Here is a 25,181-nt window from a genome sequence, read left to right as displayed (position 1 = left end):
TGACTATTTTTATATCATTTTTCCTTTATTACTTCAGACATCACTTATTCATTTTTAGTCTTTTTGTGATCACCCTAGCATTTATAGCATGTATTCTTCACTTATCAAAATCTAGTGTTAACTGATACTTCTACCTTCCTTCTAGTTGAAGCAAGAATGTTAAAGCGCCTTAGTTCCATTTACCTACCTTGTGACATACATATTGTTGTCCTGTAATTTAATTTTCTATATGTATTTTAAACCTTACAAGACATTATTTTATACAGTCAATATTCCTTTAGATTTCACATGCTTATTTGAACTTCATGGGTCTTCATTCCTTTCTCTATCTGTGACCTTCCATCTTGAGACAGTTTTCTTTTGCTTCATTCTTAGTGAGGGTTTGCTGGAGATGAACTCTGTTTTTATTTGTCTGAGCCTGTATTTTAATTTTTTTCTTGAAGGATATTTTCTCCTCAGTGGAATACTAGGTTGGCAGTTGTTTTCTTCATGCTCCTTGGAGATACACAGTCTTTTAGCTGCCATTTTTGTTGTTGAAAATTAAGCTATCAATCTAACTGTTGCTTCTTTGAAAGTAATCTCCCCACCTCTGCCCCCGCTGCCCCTCCATCAGGATGCTTTAAAACTTTCCTTTGTCTGGTGGGAATTCATTGAGATTGTTACACATGTGGTTTGACAGGTTTCATCATTTTTGGAACATTTATTCAAATATTGCCTCTGCCCCATTCTGTCTCTTTTCCTTCTGGGATTCTGATTAACTCTTGGATATTAGACCTTTCTCACTGTATCTTCCATATTTCTTACCCTCTCTTCATTCTGAGCGTTTTATTTTCCCCCGACCTATCTTTTGGTTCACTGTCTCAACGGTGTCTATTGGCTGTTAGACCTGTTTATTGAATTCTTAATTTTGGTTTTTGCATTTCTCAGTAATAAAATTATTCTTTGCTTCTTTTAAAAATCTGCTGTGTAGCCCGGGCAACATGACAAAACCCCATCTCTACAAAAAAAAAAATACAAAAATTAGCTGGGCATGCTGGTGCATGCCTATAGTCTCAGCTACTCAGGAGACTGAGGTGGGAAGATCACCTGAGCCCCAGAGGTCAAGGCTGCAGTGAGCCGTGATCACGCCACCGCATTCCAGCCTGGGTGACAGAGCGAGACCTGGTCTCAAAAACACCCAAATTCTGCTGTGTCACATTTTATGATTTCTAGGTCATTGCTGAGATTTTTAAGTTTGGCTTTCGTCTCCTTGAACATAGCAAGCATAATTTAAAATCCATGTCTGATAATTCCAATACTTGGAGTCCTTCTGAGTCTGTTCTGGTCATCTTATCATGTTTCCTCATGTGCCTGATTGTCTTTAATTGAATGCTGGGCATTGTATTTGAAAAATCATTTGAGACCAAGGATGATAGTTTTTCAGAAAGGAGTGTATGTGTATGTGTGTACATCTGCTTAAGGGAATCCAGAAAATCCAGAGTTGCTTAATCAAATCTCAGCTTTAGAGACCTTCCTGGGCCAACCAGATGACTCAAGGCCACATTGCATTCAGTGTGTGAACTGATTCATTGCGGTTCACCCTTATTTCTAAGGTGCAGCCCTTCAGGGTCCCAACCCGAAAGTGGGTGAAGAGGATTTTCCCTTTTGTCCTTCTGTTTTGGCTCTTTGACACTTTTAAGAAAGGCATTTCTTATATTTTGACCAACCCTATTCCTTGCCTTCAGATAGGGACGTGCTTTGTTGGCTCTTTATGGGCAGGATTTTCTTAGAAGTGGCAAAGACTGTCATTTTCTCTAAGACTTCAGACTCAGCCCTAGTTCTTTTTAAGCTTTGTTTTATATAGCTGTACTCACTTGTATAATTATATACATTTTTAATTGAAAGGTTACATTGTATGTGCGTAAATATAAGTAAATTTTTTCCTAAACACTCAGCAATATTTTAAGTCTCTTCAACCTTGGTCAATTGCTAGACCTTGACAATGGACAGGTTTATTTAAATTTCAGCTACGTCTGGAATGACTCAAAATATGAAATCCCTCTTAATTGCTATTGAAATTAGGATGCATAATATCAACTAAAATTTTTTCCTCTCATGGAAGAGAATACTTTCCTAGTTACACTTTTGCAATCACAACTTCTGTCTTAGCATACCTATATGTAGGTATAATATATATCTGCCCTTGTGAAATAGGAAAAAAAAGGCACTTCTGCTGAGATTCCTAGATTTCTGCCATGTGAGAACCCTCAAACAACCTAATCAATGAACATTGTGCTTTACAAACTTTTTTCCTTCTATGTAAATTAATAACCCACAGCAGCCTTGTGAGGTAAGTATATGATAGGTGTGATATTAAGCAAAGGATTAGGAAACCGGGCCTAAGAGGTTAAGTAACTCGTCTGTAGTCCCACACCTGGTGAATGGCGTATGTTCTTTGTCTGTTACTGTTACAACATTGTGTTTCAGCTGTAATGGCCAGGTAACTCTTGCCTGAAGATGCTCACTGACTTCCCAGTTTTATCATGTTGTGCTTTCTTCTTTCTGTAAGTCATATAATATCCTGACCCTATGACTCATGTCCTGAAGATTGAGACAACTGGGAGATTACTCCTTCATATCTCATCCTCACCGCCTCCCACCCCATTTCTAGAACATGGTACCACCAGCTCTGGAATTTGCCAACCTCTCTGCCCTGTTAGAAAGCTTGCTGTGTCACTAGTCCTTTCTCATCCCTACACATACAGTCCCTTTCTCTCTTTTTAGACATGTCTCCATTTTTCCAGTTCTAAAAGAGATGTGTCTTTGCTTCCCAGTTCATTTGCCGTCTTTCTTGGCACTCAAGGCTTCCTTTGTTGCTTCTCCAATTTTGATGAAATCCTAGCCAGTCTTCTTTGCCTTATCCTTCTGAATCTTAAGAAGGGCAAAAAGCTTATCTGCCTTGTACTTCTTTCCCAGCAATAGAGTCAATGCTCCTATACTTCTAGTGGTGATTCTGCTTCTGAACCGCCCTCATATCTCATTTTCAAATCATTGTTTTCAGCATCCAGCAACATCCTTGCTACTCACTTGTAATGATAGCCTTGAACAGTTATCTTACGTTAGGCCTGTGAATGTCAAATACCCTTGTTTATTTGTAGGTACTTGACATTTGAATATTTTATTTGAACATTTCTAAATGTACACAAATGAAAGGTCCAATGAACCTCTGATGCTACAGTTATGTACATTTTACCATACTGGTTTCATCTCCTTACTCCTCTTTTTTCCAAGAATTTAAGGCATAGCCAAGACATAATTTCACTCCCCAATAATTTAACATCTCTAAAACAACACATTTTCTTACATAGCTACAATGTTATTATCTTATACAGCACATACAATACAGTTCTTAATAGCACGTACAATACAGTTGACCCATGAACAAAGCCGAAGTTAGGAGTGCTGACTGCCTGCAGAGTCAAAAATCCACCTGAACTTTTGTTGTTGTTGTTGTTGTTGTTGTTTTGAGACAGGGTCTCACTCTGTCCCCCAGGCTGGAGTGCAGTGGCATGATCATGGTTCACTGCAGCCTCAATCCCCTGGGCTCAAGTGATCCTTCCACCTCAGCTTCCTGAGCAGCTGGACCATAAGCATGCACCATCACACCTGACTACTTTTTTATATTGTTTTGTGGAGATAGGGTCTCCTCATGTTGCCCAGGCCAGTCTTGAACTCCTGGGATCAAGGGATCCTCCTGCCTTGCCTTCCCAAAGTACTAGGATTACAGGCGTGAGCTACTGTGCCCAGCCAATGTGCCACTTTTGACTCCCCCAAAACTTAACTACTAATAGCCTGCTGTTGAACAGAAGCCTTATCAGTAATATAAACAATTAACACATATTTTGTATGTTACATATATTACTGTATTCTTACAATAAAGTAAGCTAGAGAAAAGAAAATGTTAAAATCATAGAAAAATATATTTACTACTCATTAAGTGGAAGTAGATCATCATAAAGGTCTTCATCATTGTCATCTTCATGTTGAAGAGGCCGAGGAGGTGGAGGAAGAGGTGGGGTTGGTCCTGCTGTCTCAGGCATGGCAGAGGCAGAAAAAGGGGAGGGGTTGGAAGGAGAGGCAGGCACACTTAATGTAACTATTTTTTTATTGAAGAAAATCCACATATAAGTAGACCCACATAATTCAAACCTGTGTTGTTCAAGGGTCACCTGTACTTAGTCCATCCTTAAATTTCCCTAATTGTCTAAAAGAAATTCTTTTTTTGATAGTTGGTTTGTTTGCAACAGGATCTACTCATTGTATTTGGTTATACCCCTTAAGTCTCTTAATTCTCTTATAATTTATAACAATCCTGTCTGCTTTTTTTCATCCTCAGACTATGCCATTCTGGTGAGGTATTGTTTAACTTGTTTCTTTATCCTCTTATTTCATATGGACCGGAAATTAGATCTATATGCTTAATTAGGTTCAGAATATATTTTCTTGGAGGGGTGGGCAAGAGTGCTTGTGGTCACTTCATATTACATCACATCTGGAGGCACATACCATCTGGTCATTTCACCTTAAGTGTTGTGAAGATTCATCAGAGGGTTCAAGTGGTGACAGCTTGATCCCTTTGTGAAGCCCAACCTTTTACCTAATGCTTTTACCATTCATTGATTACTGGTGCATGAATTAGTTATGTAATTAAAGGTTGCAAAATTGTGGTTGTTCAATTTGGTCACTTCTGCTATTATTAGCTGAAATATTTATATATGGACAAACTGCTTTCTCATTCACAGGAGCTATTTGGTTAACCTGAAATATGTAGTCATTTATTGAATTGTTAAATGTATAACTCTATTATTTTACTAAGGCTTATGATAAAGTAATTCTTGAAGAAGTTAAAGCTGTTCCTGAATGTTAGATTAGTAATTTTTGTAGGTTGGGTCATGGGGAAGGTCTTCCAATCCTGAGTGAACAGTTCTAATCCTATTGAGAAAAGGTAGGGTAGCAGGGAAAAACAAACAAAAAACCAGAAGAAAAGATTGTATACTCTCTTCATTATTGTGGGCTTGCAGTGTGGGTGTGGTGCTTACTTGGGGTATGGGAATTTTAAGAAGTTCCTCTACTTTACCAGAGACTAAATCAGGCTCACCACGGAGTCCTTTAAATTTTAAAGACCTATGGCCTTAAAAGGGCCTCAGCACAGTTTTGCAATCAAATTCATTAAATTTTAATGACTAGTACATCTTGGGAAGCTGCAGGGACTCCTGATGGTTTTCCAGGGATGCAGCTAAAGCTCCTCTTGCTAGCTTTCTCTGAAGCTAAAATCTCAGGAAAGCTTTGTTCGTCCCCTCTGCTGTTGTAAAGCTCTACCTTAGGCACTTGAGGTGATGAGAGAGGAGCAGGCTGGCTCAGGCAGTCAGGAAAACTTTCTCTTAGTATCAATTAAACCTAAATTTCATTCACTGAAATTTCATGTAGTAAAATGGCTGCCTGCTTTTTCATGACCTTTTATTCATACACTATATCACTTGCTCACACTGTTGTATTTAAAGCTTTCACAGTTTGAATCTTACCTCATTAGCCTTTTATTTTTCAGGACACTGTCTTCAGCCTTTTCTTCAAGTTTTTGACCGTAGATTGTGTTGTGTCAAACTGGACGAATTATCTTAGTTGAATTTTCACCAGTTGAAAAATTGGAGGTAAGGAGTATATTTCTTTTTTGAAAATGAATCTATATTACTGTTAACATGTTTACACCCTCCCCTCCATTTATAGTCCGTGTGCTTTGTGCATTTAAGAGCAAGGATGACAAAATAAAAGATGTCCAAGTGATTTCATGTGTTTAGATTTAGGCCCTAAGAGCAGCAGCTGCTACTGCTACTACTAGTACTAGTACTACTACTACTGCTAGTGGGAGTTACAAGTTCTTTGGACAATTCATTTGCTATTAGAAACCTCACCAGAAAATAGAAGGGTAATTTAGCAGTTTATTTTGAATAAAAGGGGCTAATCCTACTCAGGTGCCAGATCCCCAGCATTGGAGCTGGTGGAGATTGAAAGATCTGCCCCCCAAAAATAACTAGATGTGTGTGGGATATACAAATCTTCCAACTTCCTAGTTTTTGTAATTTTTCTTATTCTCAAATCCATGTTGAATAACTGAATTAAGCAGATGGTAAATACAGTATTATGAACAAATAAGGGTATAATTTTGTTAGTGGTATTGTAACCATAATTCTTGCTTTGAACCATTGGTAGATCTGTATCAGGAAAGACTGCATAACAATATCAGCCGTGATTTCGACATAGTTTATCTTTCTACCTTACGAAAATGTTCCCACTTTTTATAACATCTGTTTCCTAGTATCCAGCATGGGTATGTGCTGTGAATTAAATACTTAGGCAGGATGTTGTGACACCCGTTTAATAATCTTGGCTTTTAACAGGTTTTAAAATCCCTCCAGCCTTTAGTTATCTTCTTGTGTGAAGTGTTTGTATTTGGGTTGAGTTCAGGGTTTCTCAGATTTGGCACTATTGGCATCTTGGGCTGGATAATTTTCTGTTGTCAGGGGCTGTCCTGTGCAGTGTAGGATGTTTAGCAGCATCTCTGGACTCTACCTGTCAGATGTCAGTAGCACCTTTCCTCAGTATGACAACCAAAAGTATCTTCAGACGTTGCCAAATGTCCCTTGCAGGGAAAAGTCACCTCTGGTTGGGAACTACTGGGTTAGATGATGTGGAGTTTCTTCCAGCTTTCTAATTCTGTTGTTTTTATTTTAAACAAAAAACCTATTTTTTGTAATCCAGCTTAAATGTCATCTCTTCCCTGAAGCTTTCCTCAGCTCTCCTTCTCTTTGTTCTACCTTCATTGTTTCTTTTTCTGACTACTTATTATAGAACTCAACCCCACTCTATTATAACTGCCAGTGTGTTTCTCTCACTACGAGGACGTGGGTCTTCTGTGTCGCCACAGATTTTATTAAATGAATGGGCAATGGATTAGAAATTGTTTAGTTAATGATTATAAATAGCATTTCTGTTAATCTTTGAAACTATTCCACTAGGAAATTCCCATAGTTGTGATCTTGGATTTCAGGGTTAATGAGACTGATTATTCATTTTTTAAAAAATCTTTTAAATATATTAGAAGGCAGGAGCCTCCTATAGGTATGTGAGGATGCTACATGAACACATCTAGGCTGCACTTGAGAGAAATCACACAGAAATTCATAACGTGAAGAGTTAAGTCATTTCAACTTTCATATCCAGAGGGTTTCTCCAGTACTTCCATTTTGCTTCTTAATCAGAAAGCTTCCATCTATTTAGAAGAAAGTAGTAATATTTTTCCTTGTATAACTTAAAATATATCACCATATTTGAAGTCGCTATTTCTCAAACTCACAGTAAGAAATACATTTTAATCGTGATCTAGTACATATGCACATACCTGAAACAAGTTTTTTGAATTAGTATTTGCCATTACTGTGTGTGAAACACTTCAATATTTTCTGTTATTTCTTTTTCTTTTCCCCTTATAGTCATCACCTAGTACATTTGTTATACAATACATTAATAGGTCAAAACCCACCATTTGAAAAACACTGTTCTAAGTAATCTCTTTAAGTAATAAAATGTACAGATGATCTGCCTCTGGCATATGTCACCAATAGGTTGTTGTATCTTTCTTTTAAAATAACATCATTTAGGAATTGATGCAACCAAGACCTCAAAACACCTTGACCAGAGCAAATTAGATTTCCAGTTATTTTCAAGGCCTATATTTTGTCATTTATATTGAATATTTAGTGTGTACAAGGCACTGTAGCCAAAAGAGCATGTTTGGTTCTTGTTCTCAAGATTTATAGTGAAAAATCCTAGAGGAGAATAAAAAGTTAATATACTAAGTGCTGAAAGTGATAATCAACACACAGTGACTTTTATAGGCATTTACGAAAGGGAGAAAACTTTGTAGGCATTTAGGAGGGGGTTAACGTAAATGTGGGATGGCAAAAAACAAACAAAAGGCTGGGCACAGTGGCTCACACCTGTAATCCCAGCACTTTGGGAGGCCAAGGTGGGCAGATCTCCTGAGGTCAGGAGTTTAAGACCAGCCTGGCCAAAATGGTGAAACCCCATCTCTACAAAAATACAAAAATTAGCCAGGCATGATGGAGGGTGCCTGTAATCCCAGCCACTCGGGAGGTTGAGGCAGGAGAATCACTTGAACCCAGGAGGCGGAGGTTGCAGTAAGCTGAGATCGTGCCATTGCACTCCAGCCTGGGTGACAGAGCAAAACTCCGTCTCAAAAAAAAAAAAAAAAAAAAAAAAAAAAAAGTGGGGTGGATTTCGCATTGTTGTATCAGAAAGTAGAAAAAAATATTACACATGGTGGAAACAGAATTTATGTCAGTGCCCAGTGCTTCTTGCTCATACTTGAAGTTAGTTTTTTTTTTTGAATAATCAAAGTAACTGAGAAATTAAAAAATAAGAAAGTTTGGTAAACTGCAAAATTAAATGTATGATATAAACAGGGTATGTTATTTTAGCTCTACCGTGGTTGTAAAATGAAGTTGACTCAGGAGATCAGTTAGAAACTTGTATGTATGATAGCTCTGATAAAAGCCAATATATGCCCTAAAATGATAATATTAACATTGAATTACTAGGTTTACTGAGAATGCGGATAATCTCTAAATGGGGAGAGAGAGTGCTCATCTGTCAAAATAAGTGAATAAGGTTACTATTCTCTCTCTCTCTCTCTCTCTCTCTCTCTCTCTATATATATATATATATATATATAGCTTTTCACTAAACAGAACTAAACAGAAAACAGGGTTTATAATAGAGGTAGCATTTTTCAAAAAGTTATACACACTTTGTGCTATGCAATTAAAAATCATATAGGCCAGGCGTGGTGGCTCACACCTGTAATCCCAACACTTTGGGAGGCCCAGGTGGGTAGATCACTTGAGCCCAGGAGTTTGAGACCAGCTTGGGCAATATGGTGAAACCCCGTCTCTATGAAAAATAAAAAAATTAGCCAGGTATGGTGGTGCACACCTATAGTCCCAGCTACTTGGGCAGCTGAGATGGGAGGATCACTTGAGCCTGGGAGGTCGAGGCTGCAGTGATCCGTGAGTTTGCCACTATACTCTAGCCTGTCTCAAAAAAAAAAAAAAAAAAAAATTATATGCATGCTTCATAGGCCTGGGCTTAATCCTCTCTTTTCTAAATAGAATGGAGGCTCAGGATGCTAAGTCAGAACCAGGTGTTGACTTAAGAAAATAAGCAGTGGACTTGTTTTTCTTTTTGAACTTCTGCTCTCTTCTGTGGGATAACGTAGAATTTAGTTGCTGTAGAAGATATTTTTGACCTAAAAGAAAAGAAGATTCAGCTTGTAAGGATACTTGGGAAAGAGCCAACCTGCCCTGAAAGTGTGGTCTAGCATCCTGTCTGCTGTTACTTTGAGGCACCAGAAGTCTACTAGTTTTTTGTTATTTTCCATATTGAGTTGGGAAGTTAGCAAAAAGATAACCATCTTTTCGTTTTCTCAGATTTCTAGACTACTGAAAAGAAGTTGCTTTCAGAGCTGGAGATGTGAATAAAATTTCTGTGCCAGGGTTGATAAACCGTCTTGAGGTATTTTTTTTTCTAATTTTAAATAACTCTATTTTTTAGAACAGTTTTAGTTTTACAGGAAAATTGAGAAGATGGTACAGGGAGTCCCCATATACCCTGCACTCAGTTTCCCCTGTTATTAACAGCTTACATTAGCATGGTACATTTGTTACAATTAGTGAACCAATATTGAAACATTAACTGAAGTCTATATTCAGATTTCCTTAACTTTTACTGAACATGTTTTTTTTCCTCTTTCAGGATTCCATCCAGGAAACCCCATCACAGTTGGTTGTTATGTCTCCTTAGACTCCTCTTGGCTGTGACAGTTTCTCAGACTTTTGTTTTTGAGGAGTACTGATCAGGTATTTTGTAGACTATCACTCAATTGGGATGTGTCAGATGGTTTTCTCATGGGTAGAATGGGGTTATGGGTTTTGAGGAGGAAGACCACAAAGATAAAGTGCCATTCTCACATTCTCATCACATCATACAAACAGTCCATACTATCAATGTGACTTGTCACTGTTGATGTTGACCTTGATCACCTGGCTGAGAACGTGTTTGTCAGGTTTCTTCACTGTAATCTTTTTTTTTTTTTTTTAAACACCTCTTTCCTGTATTGTGCTCTTTGGAAAGTAGTCACTGTGTGCAGTCCACACTTAAGAGGTGGGAGGTTATGCTCTACCTCCTTGAGGTGAATTATCTATGTAAATTGTTTGGGATTTTCTGCGTGGGAGGCTCCCCCCACCCCTCATTTATCATTCATTCATTTATTCAGTCATTTCTTTATAGCAGTATGGGCTCATGGCTATTTATTTTATACGTTGGATCATAATATACTACTACTTTATTTATTTTGGTGTTCAAATTTTTCCAGCTTTGACCATTGGGAGTTCCTTCAGTTGGCTCCTGTGTCATTTCGACATGCCCTCATCATCATGTGATTTTGATTTTTTAGTACTTCCTTACTTTCTGGTACTACAAGATGCTCCAGGCTCATCCTATATATTCCCTGCCCCAGTTTTAGAATCATCCATTTCTCCACAGGGCCTTGGTTCCCTTTATTAAAGAGAGAATGCAATTAGAAATCAAGAACTGGGTGCTGGGTGTGCTCATTGCTACTGGGGTATTGTTGCCTCTGTGTCCTCTCAGCTGAAATTTCTGTGTATATAGTCTATATATTTATGCATATTTATAAATATTTTTATGTATAATTTTAATGTGGCAGCTAACAAACATATTCTTTGTGGGGGGTGTTAAGTTTAAATTAAATATGAATATATTGTTTCTGGAGGCCATATTTAAATTGAAAATGTTTTTGAGGATTATTTTAATATTATTATTTCAGTCTCATCGTATATCTCTTGAGACTTACAGAATATGAGATAGATGCAGTGAATATGTGACTATTTCAAAATGGTCTCTACTGTAATAAAAATCCTATAGGATGACTGTTTCATAAATTATTTAGAAGGCTTATTTAGGGGAAATAATAACTATCATATTCCTCTCTCCCTTGTTATTTGGTAGCACCTTTACATATATGCATGAAAAATCCTGAAAATGGAACTCTTATCTCTGCCAGTAAAAGACCATTTGTTATGCCTCAATATCAGCCACTTTTTGTTACTGTTTAACTTGAAGAATTCACACTCTAGTACAAAAACTCTTCTGTTTTAAAAGCAAGGTTTGCTTTAAACTGTTGTTAAGAGTTATGACATCATCAGAGTCTTACCAGGTAGCCAGTAGTACAGAAGAATAATGGTTAAGACCATAACCTTAAATTTGTATCCTAGCTTTGCTACTGGTTGACTGTGTAACCACAGGCAATTTATTTGCCCTCTCTGAACTTCAAGTTTCCTTATTTGTGAAATGTGGATGATAATATTACCTCTCTCATGGAAGTATTTTAGAGATTAAATGAGGTAAAGCACTTAGCACAGTACTTGATACACAGATATGGCTCAGTAAATATGATCTAAAATCAAAACCTCCAAAGCAGCAAAAAAATATATGAAAGTTTGAAAGCTTTGTACTCATATACATACTGTGTTTTGTTCAACAATTATTACTGGGCCAGACCAACCAGAAAAATTAATGATTCTTTTATTTTGCAATCCTAAAAGTTCTCTCAAGACAAGGCTAACTTTTCTTCAAATCTGGGAAATGCTCACTCACCTCATTACCTTAAAATGCTAGCAGTGGCTGTCAGCCCAAGAAAGTATTGCCTCTCTAGAGGCCACTTGGGGGTGCTACTGAGATTTTATGGGAGGGGCCAGGATGCTGAATACCTTTCATTGCCTGGGATAGTCTTGCATGACAAGGAATTCTTGTGCCCCAAATTATTGCATCAATAGTATGCTGTTGAGACACACTAGAGTACACTGATACTTACCATTGTATCTTTAAACCTTTCTGCAGAACACATTTCAGGTGTCACAAAGCCAGCAGGTTATCTAGATGAGTGAAGCAAGGCCAGGCTGCAGTGTTTGGAATCAGCTACGGAGTATAGGAACTAGGCAAACTGTCCTTTCTAAAAGGGGAGTGGTACCTTAGCTTCAGCCAGTTGTTGCCTGCAGTTGCTAGATCATGTGATTTTTCAGAGAAAAGCCAGATATGTACATTTTTATGTGAAGTCTCCCAGTTTTAAATGTAGCTCAACTTTAAAAAAAACAAAAACAAAAACAAAAAACCACACTGTGGCAGCCAAACCAGGCAGATCTGTGGGCTGAATTCATTCCACAGACCATTGGTTTGCAACCTCTGATATAACTGTTTTAGGAAGTGACCTAAAATTCTGACAGAGGTAAAACACTCTGGGCCATAATGGCACCACCCTGTTTATTTGCTGAGCTCAGGAAAAACTGTGGAAACAAAGCACTAGATGTCGACATCATTTTCTAGAGTGTGGGGAATTGTGGCATTAGAGCAGAGCTCTGGGGGAGCTTCCTCTCTGATTGGGAGGAGCAATTCTGTTGGGAGACATCCTAGCAACTGCTTTTTCAGGAACAGAAACCACTGTGCCTTGTGTTACCAGCAGTCTTGAATTAGGGAGGTAGCTGCACCACTGAAGGAAGCCTCTGATTCCACTGCTAAGCATAGCATCTGGGCCCCATAGTCTGTCTTGCCTTTAAGAAAAGAATCCTCACAAAGCTGACATGCAGTAAAGGCTTAAAACTCTGCAGAATCTCTTGGTTCATGTGGCCCCTGAACTGTGTGATGATCATAGGGTTTATGTCTTTAGTATTTCTTCTTTCTTGATCTAGGGTTACCGCCTACACGGCTCCACAGTCCACAGCTGTGGCCATCTGGACTTTAGTGGGGGTGTTTCAAGGGTGTCCCAGGAGTTTGGTCATGCCTGAGCCTAGCCTGTACAGCTTAGATATTGCTTGAGTCGTCTGTCTGGTTTTAAAGTGACAAATCATCATTCAGCACTTATTGTATAAAAAATAGCCCATTATAATGTTAAGAAACAAACTCAATGTGTATTTTGCTTAGTAGTTGTTGCCTACATTGATCTATATGGAAAAGAATAGATTATATGCTTTGATCTGCATGGTAGCCACATCTATAATATGACACTATATGACAGTGTTTTTATTTTGTTTCTATTGGATTAAATACAAAAGTACAGCATAATACTTTACTGTAAAACTTTGTGTTTTTAAAGGAAACTGACTATATTTGGCCATTCTTATGTCACTGTAAAGAAACACCTGAGGCGGGGTAATTTATAAAGAAAAGAGGTTTAATTGGCTCAGGATTCTACAGGCTGCATAAGCATGGCACCAATATCTGCCCAGCTTCTGGTGAGAGCCTCAGGAAGCTTACAATCATGGCAGATGGTGAAGCAAGAGCAGGCATGTAATATGGCGAGAGCGGGAGCAAGGCGGGTGAGGGAGAGGTCCTAGAGTTTTAAACAATCAGATCTTGAGTGAACGGAACAAGGACTCACCTAGGCTGGTGCTAAACCATTCACAAGAGATCTGCCCCTATCATCCAGTCACCTCCCATCAGGCCCCACCTCCAACATTGGGAATCACATTTCAACATGAGATTTGGAGGGGACAAACATCCAAACTGTATCATTGACTTAATTTATTGGCTGGAATATTTTCTGTTTGTAAACAGAAAGCCTCCCAGTGAGCAAAATGGAAATTGCTTTTTTAAAGTATTTTAACATGATATAGTTATCAAAAAATTAAGTTTGAGAGTGTTATATATTACTGTGAAATACTAAATGATTATTCATGTCAGTTAGTGCTGATGTGAGTGAATGTTTGTACAGGGCAGAGTGCTAACCACTATTAAGATTACATACATAATCCCTTAAGAAGGATGTGTGTTTACCAGTTTAGATTCCTATTTGTTGTGAAAAGTCAGTCTACTATGAATCATCTTTTCAGATGGTAGCCATTTTTGTAAGCTGTTGGCTTCCATTTGAAAGATGCTTTAACATGTTTCTTCAAAGGCAAGTATTTATAACCATTTTTTAAAAAGGCATTTTCTTCTTGTGTGTTTAAACAGCTAACTTATTTGTACAAGAATTATTTTTTCCTTCCCTCTCAGTCTTCCACCTCACCACACACCTTTAGCTCCCTATTTGAATGATAAACTTATTGAGGGTTTGCTCCTTAGCCAGTCAAAGAAAGGCACTCATCATTAGAAATGTCTCTGATACCTACTAGTGACACAGTGGAAAGAACACAGACTTTGGAGCAGGCAGGCATGGATTTGAGTCATGATTCTGCCATATGTTCATTCTTTGAGTTCATTTTCTTATTTGTAAAATGGAGATAATCATAACTACCTTTGAGGGTATATTATTAGCTACCAGTAAATGGTAGCTAATTATAGTGATAAAAATAATGGTAACCTTGGATTCAGTAGCATCTGAGGTTTCTGAAGGCTCTGACAAAGCTAGGTGAGAGCTGGCCGTTCTCGATCTCTGAAGTATATGGAGCCTATGCTTTTGACACCTGAAACCTGTCTGTCCTCGTTTTGATTCTTCTCGCCTTTTCTTCTGTCTCATAAAAAAGACAATGGTATTGCCCTTGTATTTTAAAGGCTTGTAATTAAGATTGGAAAATGAATAAAACCGTTTTTGGGAGCCACTGGGAAAGCTGGAGTTAGGCCTTTGGCTGCTTCAGAAGCTCTTTATTGAAGGTTTGATTAAATAGCCATGAAGTGTTCTGAATGTGGTTTAGCACCTAAAATATTGGGATCACTTCCTGTTAGGAAAACTGTTATTTCTGTAAATACAAGCCGATTTGATTAGTTAAGATCATCCCTACCATTAAATTCAGTGAATTCCTTTTTTCTCCCCATTTCTCCTAATAAATATTTATTGAACACCTAGCCTGTGCTAGGCCATGTGCCTACTCGATTGTATACCCTCAAAGGAGATGTTGAATTAAGGAATCTAAGAGTTGTAGGTTGTCGCCTATTATTTAAATGAAGATCCTAAAGCCTTAGAGCTGCACTGTGCAGTAAAGTAGCCACTAACTACAGATGGCTACTGAGCACTGGAAATTGGACCAGTGTGAATTAAGGTGTGCTTTAAGTATAAAATATGCACTGGATTTCAAAGATATCACTTGAAAAATATATATAAAATAATTGATTTTATGTAGATTACATTTAAAACAATACTTTTGACATGGGTTAAATGTTACAATTAATTTCACCTGTTTCTTTTTAAGTTGACCACTAGAACATTTAAAATTATACATATGCGTCACATATTTTTACTGGACAATGCTGCCTTAGAGCTTCAGTGACTTGGTAAGATTATACATCTAGCTAGGACTCCTTTGGCCAGTGGAAATTATAAATTGCTTTACTGTGAAAATGGAAGATAGATAATTCAAACCCCATTCAGAAAAAAGTTAAATTAACACTAAGGACTTTGAAATAATTTACATTTTAAATTAAATCCTGGATTGTTAATCTGGTAGCATCTCTTAGTATTTCAGATTTGGAATTTTCAAAAGGGACAAACTGGAAAAATATACCCATTGATTTAGTAGCCTAAACCAATTTTTTTCCCTAAGCGTTCACAAATTGCCCTATATAGGTGACTCCACTCCCCTGACATTTGCTGGGTGGGAGATGGCAGGAGATGGGGGGACAAGAGTCATCTAAAAGGCTTGTCTATATATTTTTCTTTGAATATGAATAGTGTTTTATCCAAATCTATCTTATTAGGTAGACGGTTTAGTACAGTGAAATTGATTCATCATTTAACAGATACTTCAGTAGACATGAGGTTGGGCTCTGTAAATACAGTGGTGAACAAGGCACAGACCTTGAGTAGAGCTACAGGCTTTTGTTTGGTTAGCTGGTTTTTGTTTTCATTTTTACTTTTTATTTGGAAATAATTTTAAACTGACTAAAAATAGGAGAAAGAACACCGCATACCCTTTACCTAAATTTACCTATTGTTAACATTTTCCTGTTTGCTTTATAGTTGTCTGTGCACACATGCATGTGTGCATGTACACACGTTTGTATGTACACACACGTACATATATTTTCTTTTTCTGAATTATTTGAGAGTAAGTTGCATGCCCTTTACCACTGAATGCTTCGTTGTCTAATACCTAAAAATAGGAATATTCTCTTATGTAACCACAGCACAGTTATCAATTCAGAAAACAGGAAATTTAACATTTAACATTGATAGAATACTTCTAATCTACCATCAACATTTCACTTTGGTCAATGGATCCACTCATTTATTTTATAACAGTTTTCCCTTTTAGTATAGGATCAGGATCAGGTAAAAGATTTAGTTGTCATGGCTCTCTCTTTTTTAACCTGGGACATTTTTCAAACCTTTGTCTTAAAATGACATTTCCTTTCCCCTTCGCTTTTTAATAGAAGAACCCAAAATGAGAAATGTTCTATTTCCTCATTATTAGTTTCAGGTCATGCATTCCTGACTGTAATACTATAAAATGATGTGTTTTTCTCATGGTGTCACATCTGGAGGCCTGTGCAGTCCATCTGGCCCTCATTGGTGATGTTCATCATTTTGATCACCCAGTCAAGATGTTGTTCAATTTGTCCACTGTATAATTAAATTTTTCCCCTTTGCAACTAATAAGCTTTGGGTACACACTTTTAAAACTGTGTGTATTTCCTACTCTTCATCCAGATTTTCCCCTAGATTTAGCATCCATTGATGATACTTGCTTGAAGCAGTCTATACTGTGATGGCTGCAAAATGATGATTTTTCCAGCTCCAGCACTCCTGCATGTTTACCAATTGGATTTTACTGTAAGCAGGGACTTCCCTTCTCCCCTATTTTTATAGGTAGGTATTTAGCTATCTTCATCGATATGGACACACGGCTCCCTTTTTTCTACAGGTTTATAACTCATTACTGTCTTTTATTATTCTGGTATTCAAATTGTTGCAAATGTGGCCAGTGAGTGCGCCTCTTCAAGTTGACTTCCAGGTCCTTATATGTTCCCATCACTTCTTGAGTACTTCCTCACTGTCTTTAATAATGAGCTATATTCCAGGTGGGGCTTCAGGTTTTTGTTTTTTGTTTTTTTTTAAATAGGTGAGACCTTTAGGTACATAGATGGTTTCAGTATAGCGTGTTTAGTGTTTCTGTGAGGGTAAGCACAGCCTGCTTTGGCAGCATCGCGGAGGGGAGAGGCAAGGCAGCAGGACTAAGGAGTGTCAGTGGAAGCCTCCTTAGAGGAGATGCCACCACTACTGAGATGTATAGGATCAATAGGAATAAAGTAAAATGTGTAACTAGACTTAACCTTACTTTTTTTTTTAATAGAAAATGACTGTGGTGCTAGAAGATCATTACTTTTGGAAAGCCGGTTAACATCCATTTCCTAAGAGAAACTTGGCCACCATTTGCTCTGGCATGGCGCAAAGCAGCCCACAGCTTGATATTCAGGTTCTCCATGATCTTCGACAACGTTTCCCTGAAATTCCAGAGGGCGTGGTGTCTCAGTGCATGTTACAGGTAAGTTACCTACCAGTGATAGTGATATTAAGTTCTAGTTTTTCCTATTAGAGCTAGTGATGTGTGATGTAATTAGAACCCAGGTATGTTTTCGTGTGTGTGTGTGTGTGTGTGTGTGTGTGTGTGTGGTCGGGGGGAACATTTAGAGCAGGATTTCGCCTCAACCTTGGCACTGTTGACAGTCTAGCCTGGATAATTCTCTGTTGTGGGAGTCGGCCTTGTGCGTTGTAGAATTACTAAATGTTCTGGGCATCCGAGGCCTCTACCCACTAAATACCAATAGCATCCCCACATTTGTGACAACTGAAAATGTCTTTAGACATTGTCAGATGTCTCATGGGAGGCAAAATCTCCCACCATTGAGAACCACAGATTGGAGAAGAGAATAAAAGCATGTAACAACAAGAAAAACAGATTCTCCTTATGTTTCACTTTTTGAAGTTTTTGGGCTATACTGTCAGTCCCTAAGTCCTTAGAGTTGAATTTTGAATCTCAAATTTATCATTTTAACTTCTTAGACTATACACTTTTGAGTCGTTTTTTAAAAGTCTGTAGATAATTCACTCCCTGTTTTTCTAATGCTAAATCCTTACTGATACCTAATTTTAAATGTAAGCCCACTTTCACTCACATTACCTTTGTCTTGCTGTGTGTCTTACATTGAATTAAATCTCATCTCTAAGATAGAATGTGTCTTTCCCACTCAGGGGACAACAAACAGAGAAGTAGGCCTACCACTTTCCCTGTACCCCATCTCCCTGTCCCACTGTCCCCTTGTTGTGTTTTATATCATCCTTCACAGGATCTTAGTGTTTTGGGTTATCGCACTTACCTATTTGCTTAACTTTGGGCAGCAGTACTTCTACCATGCTCACTGGTCTTCCTCACACACAGTCAGTACTCATGTTCAAACTTTACCTTATGGCAGTGTGAGCAGCTCAGGATATAACTGAAACCTATATACAGGTGTGGTTAATTATAAATAGAGACTCACAGAACAATGATGGTAACAGAGGTGCTTCCTTTGTTTGCAAGCCCTTTACTAGTCTAGAGCTTTGGGCTTATGGTTTTTGTGTTACGGCTTGCCTTTGCTTTTTCTCACACACATTCCCAGCCTGAATCTCAGCTCTTTACTTTAGCCCCATTTTGGTTTCTGGTAGAGCAGAGACACTTCCCACCAGAGTGAAACCAAGTAAGGATGAAGCTTTTAGTTTAAACCACTTCCTAGCAATCACCTTCCTCACCTCTCTTAGGGCCCAACCTAGCCCTGACCTTGTTTTATTTCACTTAGCCCTTTATTACCTGCATTTTTCATGACCATTTAACTAAACTGAAGGAATAGAACTTTAAATTCAGCTCAGTGAACATTTGTTGATAATTACACTGTCCTAAGTCTTTCACTTTTTTCTTCCTTTGGGATTAATAAAATATATTGGTATGGAGATTTACCACCTACTGGCTCTGGAAAACTGCTTTATTCACATTAAAATGTATGAGGCTCAGTAGTTTGCATTTAATGTGCAAGCCTTAGAGCCTCACTCTGGGGTATCATCCTCAATTTAGGATCACTTTTTAGGAATATGATGCTTTTTTGCCTCATTCCTTTCAAAAGTGTTCATTATATGTCTTAAAAATTCTTACCTCTGAAATGATTTTGATTTCTTCATGGTTACTGTTCGATACATTTTTTATCCTTATTTTTCTTTAAAGACATTTAACAGTCAAATGTGACATTAGAATCTATTCTGGTAGTTTTCTTTGTACAGTACTTCTGTAAAAATAATACTTTAATATCTTGGTTTTGTGGTTTTTAATTTTTCTTCATAGGAAAATTTACTCAACTTGTCACTATAGACATGCTGACACTTCCAACTTTATATCATTTTGAATTTGGATCCTTTTTGTGACAATACTAAGTAGGCTAACTCAGTGTAGAGAACATGGAATTTCAGGGTTATTAATAATAAAAATATCAGATGGTAAAGTATCCATGACTACCTTATGTTTCAAACGAAACTCTCTAGTTTTTGTTTTCCCCTAATCCATAGGTCTATAAAAAAAAAAAAAAGAAAGAATACTTTATTTCACCTTCCATATTTTTTTCCTTCAGATGTCTGTCAGTGACACATTCTAGTTGGCAATCAGTTTGAATCCTTTGGCTCCAAATTTGCTTTTAATATCTTCCCTTCCTTGCTCAATACGATTTCCAAGCAAGGTAAAAATAATTCAGATCTTTGAGTTGTAATGATTTTCTTCAATTAATACATCTTTCTGTGACTCAAAGTATTTTTAAAAGTATTTGAATTTTAAATTTTCTATATTGATTATAATTACCATTTGTTACTATCATCTGGGTAGCATGTTAATGTTTTACATACATGATCTCATTTTTTAAAGTATTTGAATTTTAGTATCAAAAACTTTATATAAAGAAAAGGGTAAAAATGATCTATAGAGTTTCAATAAAGCCAATTCATTAAATTTCTAAAAATTCATTTTGCAAAGATTTGCTTGACTTTTTTTTAAACTTCCTAAAGCTCCAGTTTAATAATGTCCTTTTGGCCAGACATCCTTTCCCTTGAAATTACCATGTGGAAAGAGCATTGGGACTCAGGAGAATAAGAATCTAGAATTGGCTTTTCTGTTAACTAGTTAAGTGCCTATTGTCAAGCCATGTAACTTCCCAGGCATCTTTTTCCTCATCTGTAAATGTGCGTTGAATTGGAGCAGATGAACTCTAATAGGAGTTCTCCCAACTCTAAAATTACAACATTATGGGTCCTGTTTTAGGTTTAACTTCATTTGGTTCTCAGCAGAAATGAATTATTTCCTTTCATTTTTATATAAAGTGTACTTTTCCTAAAATAAATATTTAGTAATATCTATGCATGTACGTATCTGTGTGTATATTTATGAACTACAGAGAAAGTCACAATAATTGGGAAACTTTTATGGATTACTTCAAAAGTGGTGGATAATATGTGTTTTACACTAGTAAAATAGTTTGGAATTCTGTATTTCCACAGAAAACTGCTTTATGATAAATTAACATTTTACAAAGAGGGAACCTTTTATTAGTCTGATTACTGTCAGTTGGAACTTCAAAAGTGTCAGTTTGCTATTACCTTCTTTGTGAGTGTGTAGAATTAAACAATTCAAATCTTTCAGTGATTTTGAAAGTATACCAAGATACCTTTCAGTGGGTAAAAACTTTTGAGACTGTGAGAGTATGAATGAATTTAACTAAGGCAATCAACACCAGGTTTTTAATTAAATTACCCTAACTCGGGCAAAGTCATGGAGGCATAGTTCAAGTTATGGACTTTTTTTATACTGATTCGTTTTGCTTAAATCTTAAAAGTTAGTGCTTCAGACGGTTGAAGTTATTCAAGGATAAATTTAGGTAAAAGAAAAATGAGGGCTGCTTTAGAATTTTTATTGTTTTAACTCTTGAGGAATTTTATTGTAATTCTTTTTCTCCTTTTGTGGTTTTAGTGCCTTTTAAAAACTAAAGCATGGTTATTTTTATGTTTTTTATCAATTTAAATATTAATAATGGATATTACTTATACTTATATTGCAGCAATTGTGGTGAATCCGAGATAAGCCCAACATTTTAATTTGTTGAGATGCAACAAGTATAAAATGAGTCCTGGATTTGGAGTCAGAAAACTTGGGGTTGAGTCACAGTGTTCATTAGTAGGTACTTTACATTTCTGTAGCAGTAGCAGTAGTGGTAGTACTAGTAATGTGAGCTAAATGTTTGTAAAATAATATGAATCGTTTGGGATCTCCTTTTCAGGATAGATGACCATGAAGTTTTTTTGTGGTTAAAATACTGCTCTCTATTTATTCTTTGACAGTAGTATTTGCATAACTCTCTGGCAAAGCCTGACTTCCACTATTAGAATTTGTTAATGTTGCCAATGTTACTTTTACCATTTTTCTCCCCTAGAATAACAACAATCTTGAAGCCTGTTGCCGAGCCCTTTCCCAGGAGAGTAGCAAATACTTATATATGGAATACCATAGTCCAGATGACAATAGGATGAATAGAAATCGCCTTTTACATATTAACCTGGGTATCCATTCTCCTAGTAGCTATCACCCAGGAGATGGAGCCCAACTTAATGGTGGTCGAACACTGGTACATAGCTCAAGTGATGGACATATTGATCCTCAGCATGCAGCAGGTAAACAGCTGATATGTTTAGTTCAAGAACCACACTCAGCTCCAGCTGTTGTTGCTGCTACTCCCAACTACAATCCATTTTTTATGAATGAACAGAACAGAAGTGCAGCTACTCCTCCTTCACAGCCACCTCAACAGCCATCTTCCATGCAAACAGGAATGAATCCGTCTGCTATGCAAGGGCCTTCACCACCACCGCCACCTTCATACATGCACATACCTCGGTATAGTACAAATCCAATTACTGTTACAGTATCCCAGAACCTCCCTTCTGGACAGACTGTACCAAGAGCTTTACAAATTCTTCCACAAATTCCAAGCAATCTCTATGGGTCTCCTGGTTCTATTTATATTAGACAGACATCTCAGAGTTCATCAGGAAGACAAACTCCTCAGAGTACGCCATGGCAGTCCTCACCACAGGGCCCAGTGCCTCACTATAGCCAGCGTCCTTTACCTGTTTATCCACACCAACAGAACTATCAACCTTCTCAGTATTCTCCCAAACAGCAGCAGATCCCTCAGTCTGCTTACCATTCACCACCTCCTTCTCAATGTCCTTCACCCTTCAGCTCTCCACAGCATCAAGTGCAACCTTCCCAGTTGGGCCACATCTTTATGCCACCTAGTCCTTCAACTACTCCACCCCATCCATATCAACAAGGACCTCCTAGCTATCAGAAACAGGGAAGCCATTCAGTAGCCTATCTTCCATACACAGCATCTAGTTTATCCAAAGGTTCCATGAAGAAGATAGAAATTACAGTTGAACCTTCTCAAAGACCTGGGACAGCAATTAATAGGAGTCCTTCACCCATCAGTAATCAACCATCTCCACGGAATCAACACTCACTGTACACAGCCACCACGCCACCTTCAAGTTCTCCTTCAAGAGGGATATCTAGTCAACCAAAACCTCCATTTAGTGTTAATCCTGTGTATATTACATATACACAGCCAACTGGACCTTCTTGTACTCCATCACCATCTCCTCGAGTGATACCAAACCCAACTACAGTTTTTAAAATTACCGTAGGCCGAGCAACGACTGAAAATCTTTTAAATTTAGTGGACCAAGAAGAGCGCTCTGCAGCACCAGAACCTATTCAGCCCATTTCAGTGATACCAGGCTCTGGGGGAGAAAAGGGAAGCCATAAATATCAGAGAAGTTCTAGTTCTGGATCAGATGACTATGCCTACACACAAGGTAAATTTTAACCCTTTTATGAAATTTAATTTCTGTCGTGAGGCAGCAATCTCCCATTCAAATATATTAGCTGTTTAGTTTTAATTAAATGTTTAGTATTAGATGTTGGGCAGTAGCATTGCTATTAAGAATAAAGTTAGTGGCCAGGTGCGGTGGCTCACGCCTGTAATCCCAGCACTTTGGGAGGCTGAGGCGGGTGGATCACCTGAGGTCAGGAGTTTGAGACCAGCCTGGCCAACATGGAGAAACCCCACCTCTGCTAAAAATACAAAAATTAGCTGGGTGTGGTGGTGCATGCCTGTAATCCCAGCTACCCGGGAGGCTAAGGCAGGAGAATCGCTTGAATCCAGGAGGCAGAGGTTGCAGTGAGCCGAGATCACGCCACTGCACTCCAGCCTGGACAACAGAGGGAGACTGTGTCCGAAACAAACAAAAAGAATAAAGTTAGTGCTTCAAAGTTATCTATAGACTTTGTTTTAAAACATGAAAGTGTAGGCCTAATAAGGCTTAGTTTAGAAAGAATATTCGTAGAGCGAAAAATACAAGTGACATGGAAATTGTCAAAAGTACAAACTACAGAGTAGGAAAAAGAGATTCATGGAGAATGGACTAAAGTTCATCAAATGAAATAATTTGAATCTTTTCTAAAGAGGATGGCCCAGAGGGCATAATGATATTTACATATAAATAATATATAAGAAGTAGAATTATTGGATTAGCTAAAAAGTAATAATATATAAAAGTGGAATTACTGGATTAGCTAATAGTAGATTATTGGACTAGGTAATAGTAGACCTAAATTAGATACAGAGTTTTTAAAAAGTCTACTCAGATTGTTTCAAGATACCTGAGAATTTAGTTTTCTTTCAGTATATAAGAAGGGAAGTAATTATTCAGTATGCCTGGTAGTCAGCCTGTTCAAAACACACACAAGTATAAAGAGAATCTTAGGACAATAGAACAAGAGGGATGTTCAGGTGATGTCACTTTGGTTGCATTCAGAGGGCTAAATTGAAGCAGATATGGAGGCAGCATAGCATTAGAAAGACATGAGAGTAAATGCCAACCCCCAAGTTGAATGAGTCTTTTATACATTAGCAGTGCATATCGAAATTTTCCAGTCGCTTGTTCAGTGTTGTTCTCTGCAATGACATTATCTATAATGCTGTAGCCTTGCTGTTACATCAACGAGCAAGGATGGAGAGGTTAGCAAAGCAATTGAAACTTGAGAAAGAGGAGCTAGAGCGGTTGAAGTCTGAAGTTAACGGTATGGAGCATGACCTGATGCAGAGACGGCTCAGAAGAGTCAGCTGCACCACTGCGATCCCTACGGTAAGTGATCTGTTAGGGTGCGTTAATAGGAGGGTCGGGATATTGGCTGTCAGGTCATTTATTTTTCTTTAGGTTTTATTCCTGGCAGAGTTCTGGGTTTTTTTTCTTGTTGTTATTGTTGCTTTTTTTAAAAACAACAGATGAAGGACTTTTGCCTTTAGTAGTTCTCATCAAAATAATTCATGTATGCAGATTCCATAGGCTCATCAGTATTTTCAAACACTGATGATTATAATCAAGGTATAGCATCTCATTTATTTGTAAATTGCTGTGAAAATAGAAATGAAAAGTGCACCCTGACCAAAAATTTGATGAATTATTCTTTGTGTATTCATTTATTCTTCTAAGCATATGATACATATATTTTTAAACATTTAAAATTATTTTTGTTAAGTACATTAATTCAGATGAGTTAGAATAGATCAGTATGAATTTTGGGGAAGTGTTGACTGTAGAATATTTTAAGGTAGAGCAGTTTTGTTAAGTATAAATAATTGTAGAAACTGAGATAACAGTATTGATTGTTAGCAGTCTTAAAGGGAACTGCTCTAATGAAAAGATTCGGATAATATAGTTTTAACATGTTGGTTAATGTATATGAGTTCTAACGATCCCAAACAACTGAGAATTTTGAAGCATGTTTAAAATCTTGTGACTTCACAAGCGATGATCCAACCTATCATTTCACCTTTCAACATTTAGCAGTTTTGTGCATATAGTTTATGCAATGTGGTACTACGCTAGATGCTTAGTACATACCTACCAGTGGGAAAAACAGATACATCAACAGATAATTATAATACAATGTGGTAAGTGCTGTATATGTTCACGGGTAATGAGAGAATTT

General features: G+C 37.4%; 1 protein-coding gene across 9 annotated transcripts in view; it reads left to right on the top strand.

Moving 5' to 3' along the window:
- The window catches only part of TAB3 (TGF-beta activated kinase 1 (MAP3K7) binding protein 3), a 61,419-nt gene that overhangs the window by 11,848 nt on the left and 24,390 nt on the right, over positions 1–25,181 (top strand). For 8 of the 9 annotated variants that reach the window (XR_008518045.2, XR_008518044.2, XR_008518042.2 and 5 more), the window contains exons 2-7: positions 5,585–5,687; positions 9,543–9,627; positions 9,868–9,971; positions 17,412–17,603; positions 21,559–23,002; positions 24,174–24,334. Coding sequence is in view for 4 of the 9 variants with exons in the window: in XM_063721038.1 (XP_063577108.1) it covers positions 17,502–17,603; positions 21,559–23,002; positions 24,174–24,334 (1,707 nt within the window). In the remaining 5 variants the exon portion in view is untranslated. Of the gene's footprint in view, positions 1–5,584; positions 5,688–9,542; positions 9,628–9,867; positions 9,972–17,411; positions 17,604–21,186; positions 21,303–21,558; positions 23,003–24,173; positions 24,335–25,181 lie in introns of those variants that run through there. The other variant, XM_054544436.1, reaches the window with a different exon arrangement.

Source organism: Pongo abelii, chromosome X (genome assembly GCF_028885655.2).
Source record: "Pongo abelii isolate AG06213 chromosome X, NHGRI_mPonAbe1-v2.0_pri, whole genome shotgun sequence".
NCBI classification, from domain to species: Eukaryota; Metazoa; Chordata; class Mammalia; order Primates; family Hominidae; genus Pongo; species Pongo abelii.
This window is presented reverse-complemented; position numbering and strand designations above follow the sequence as displayed.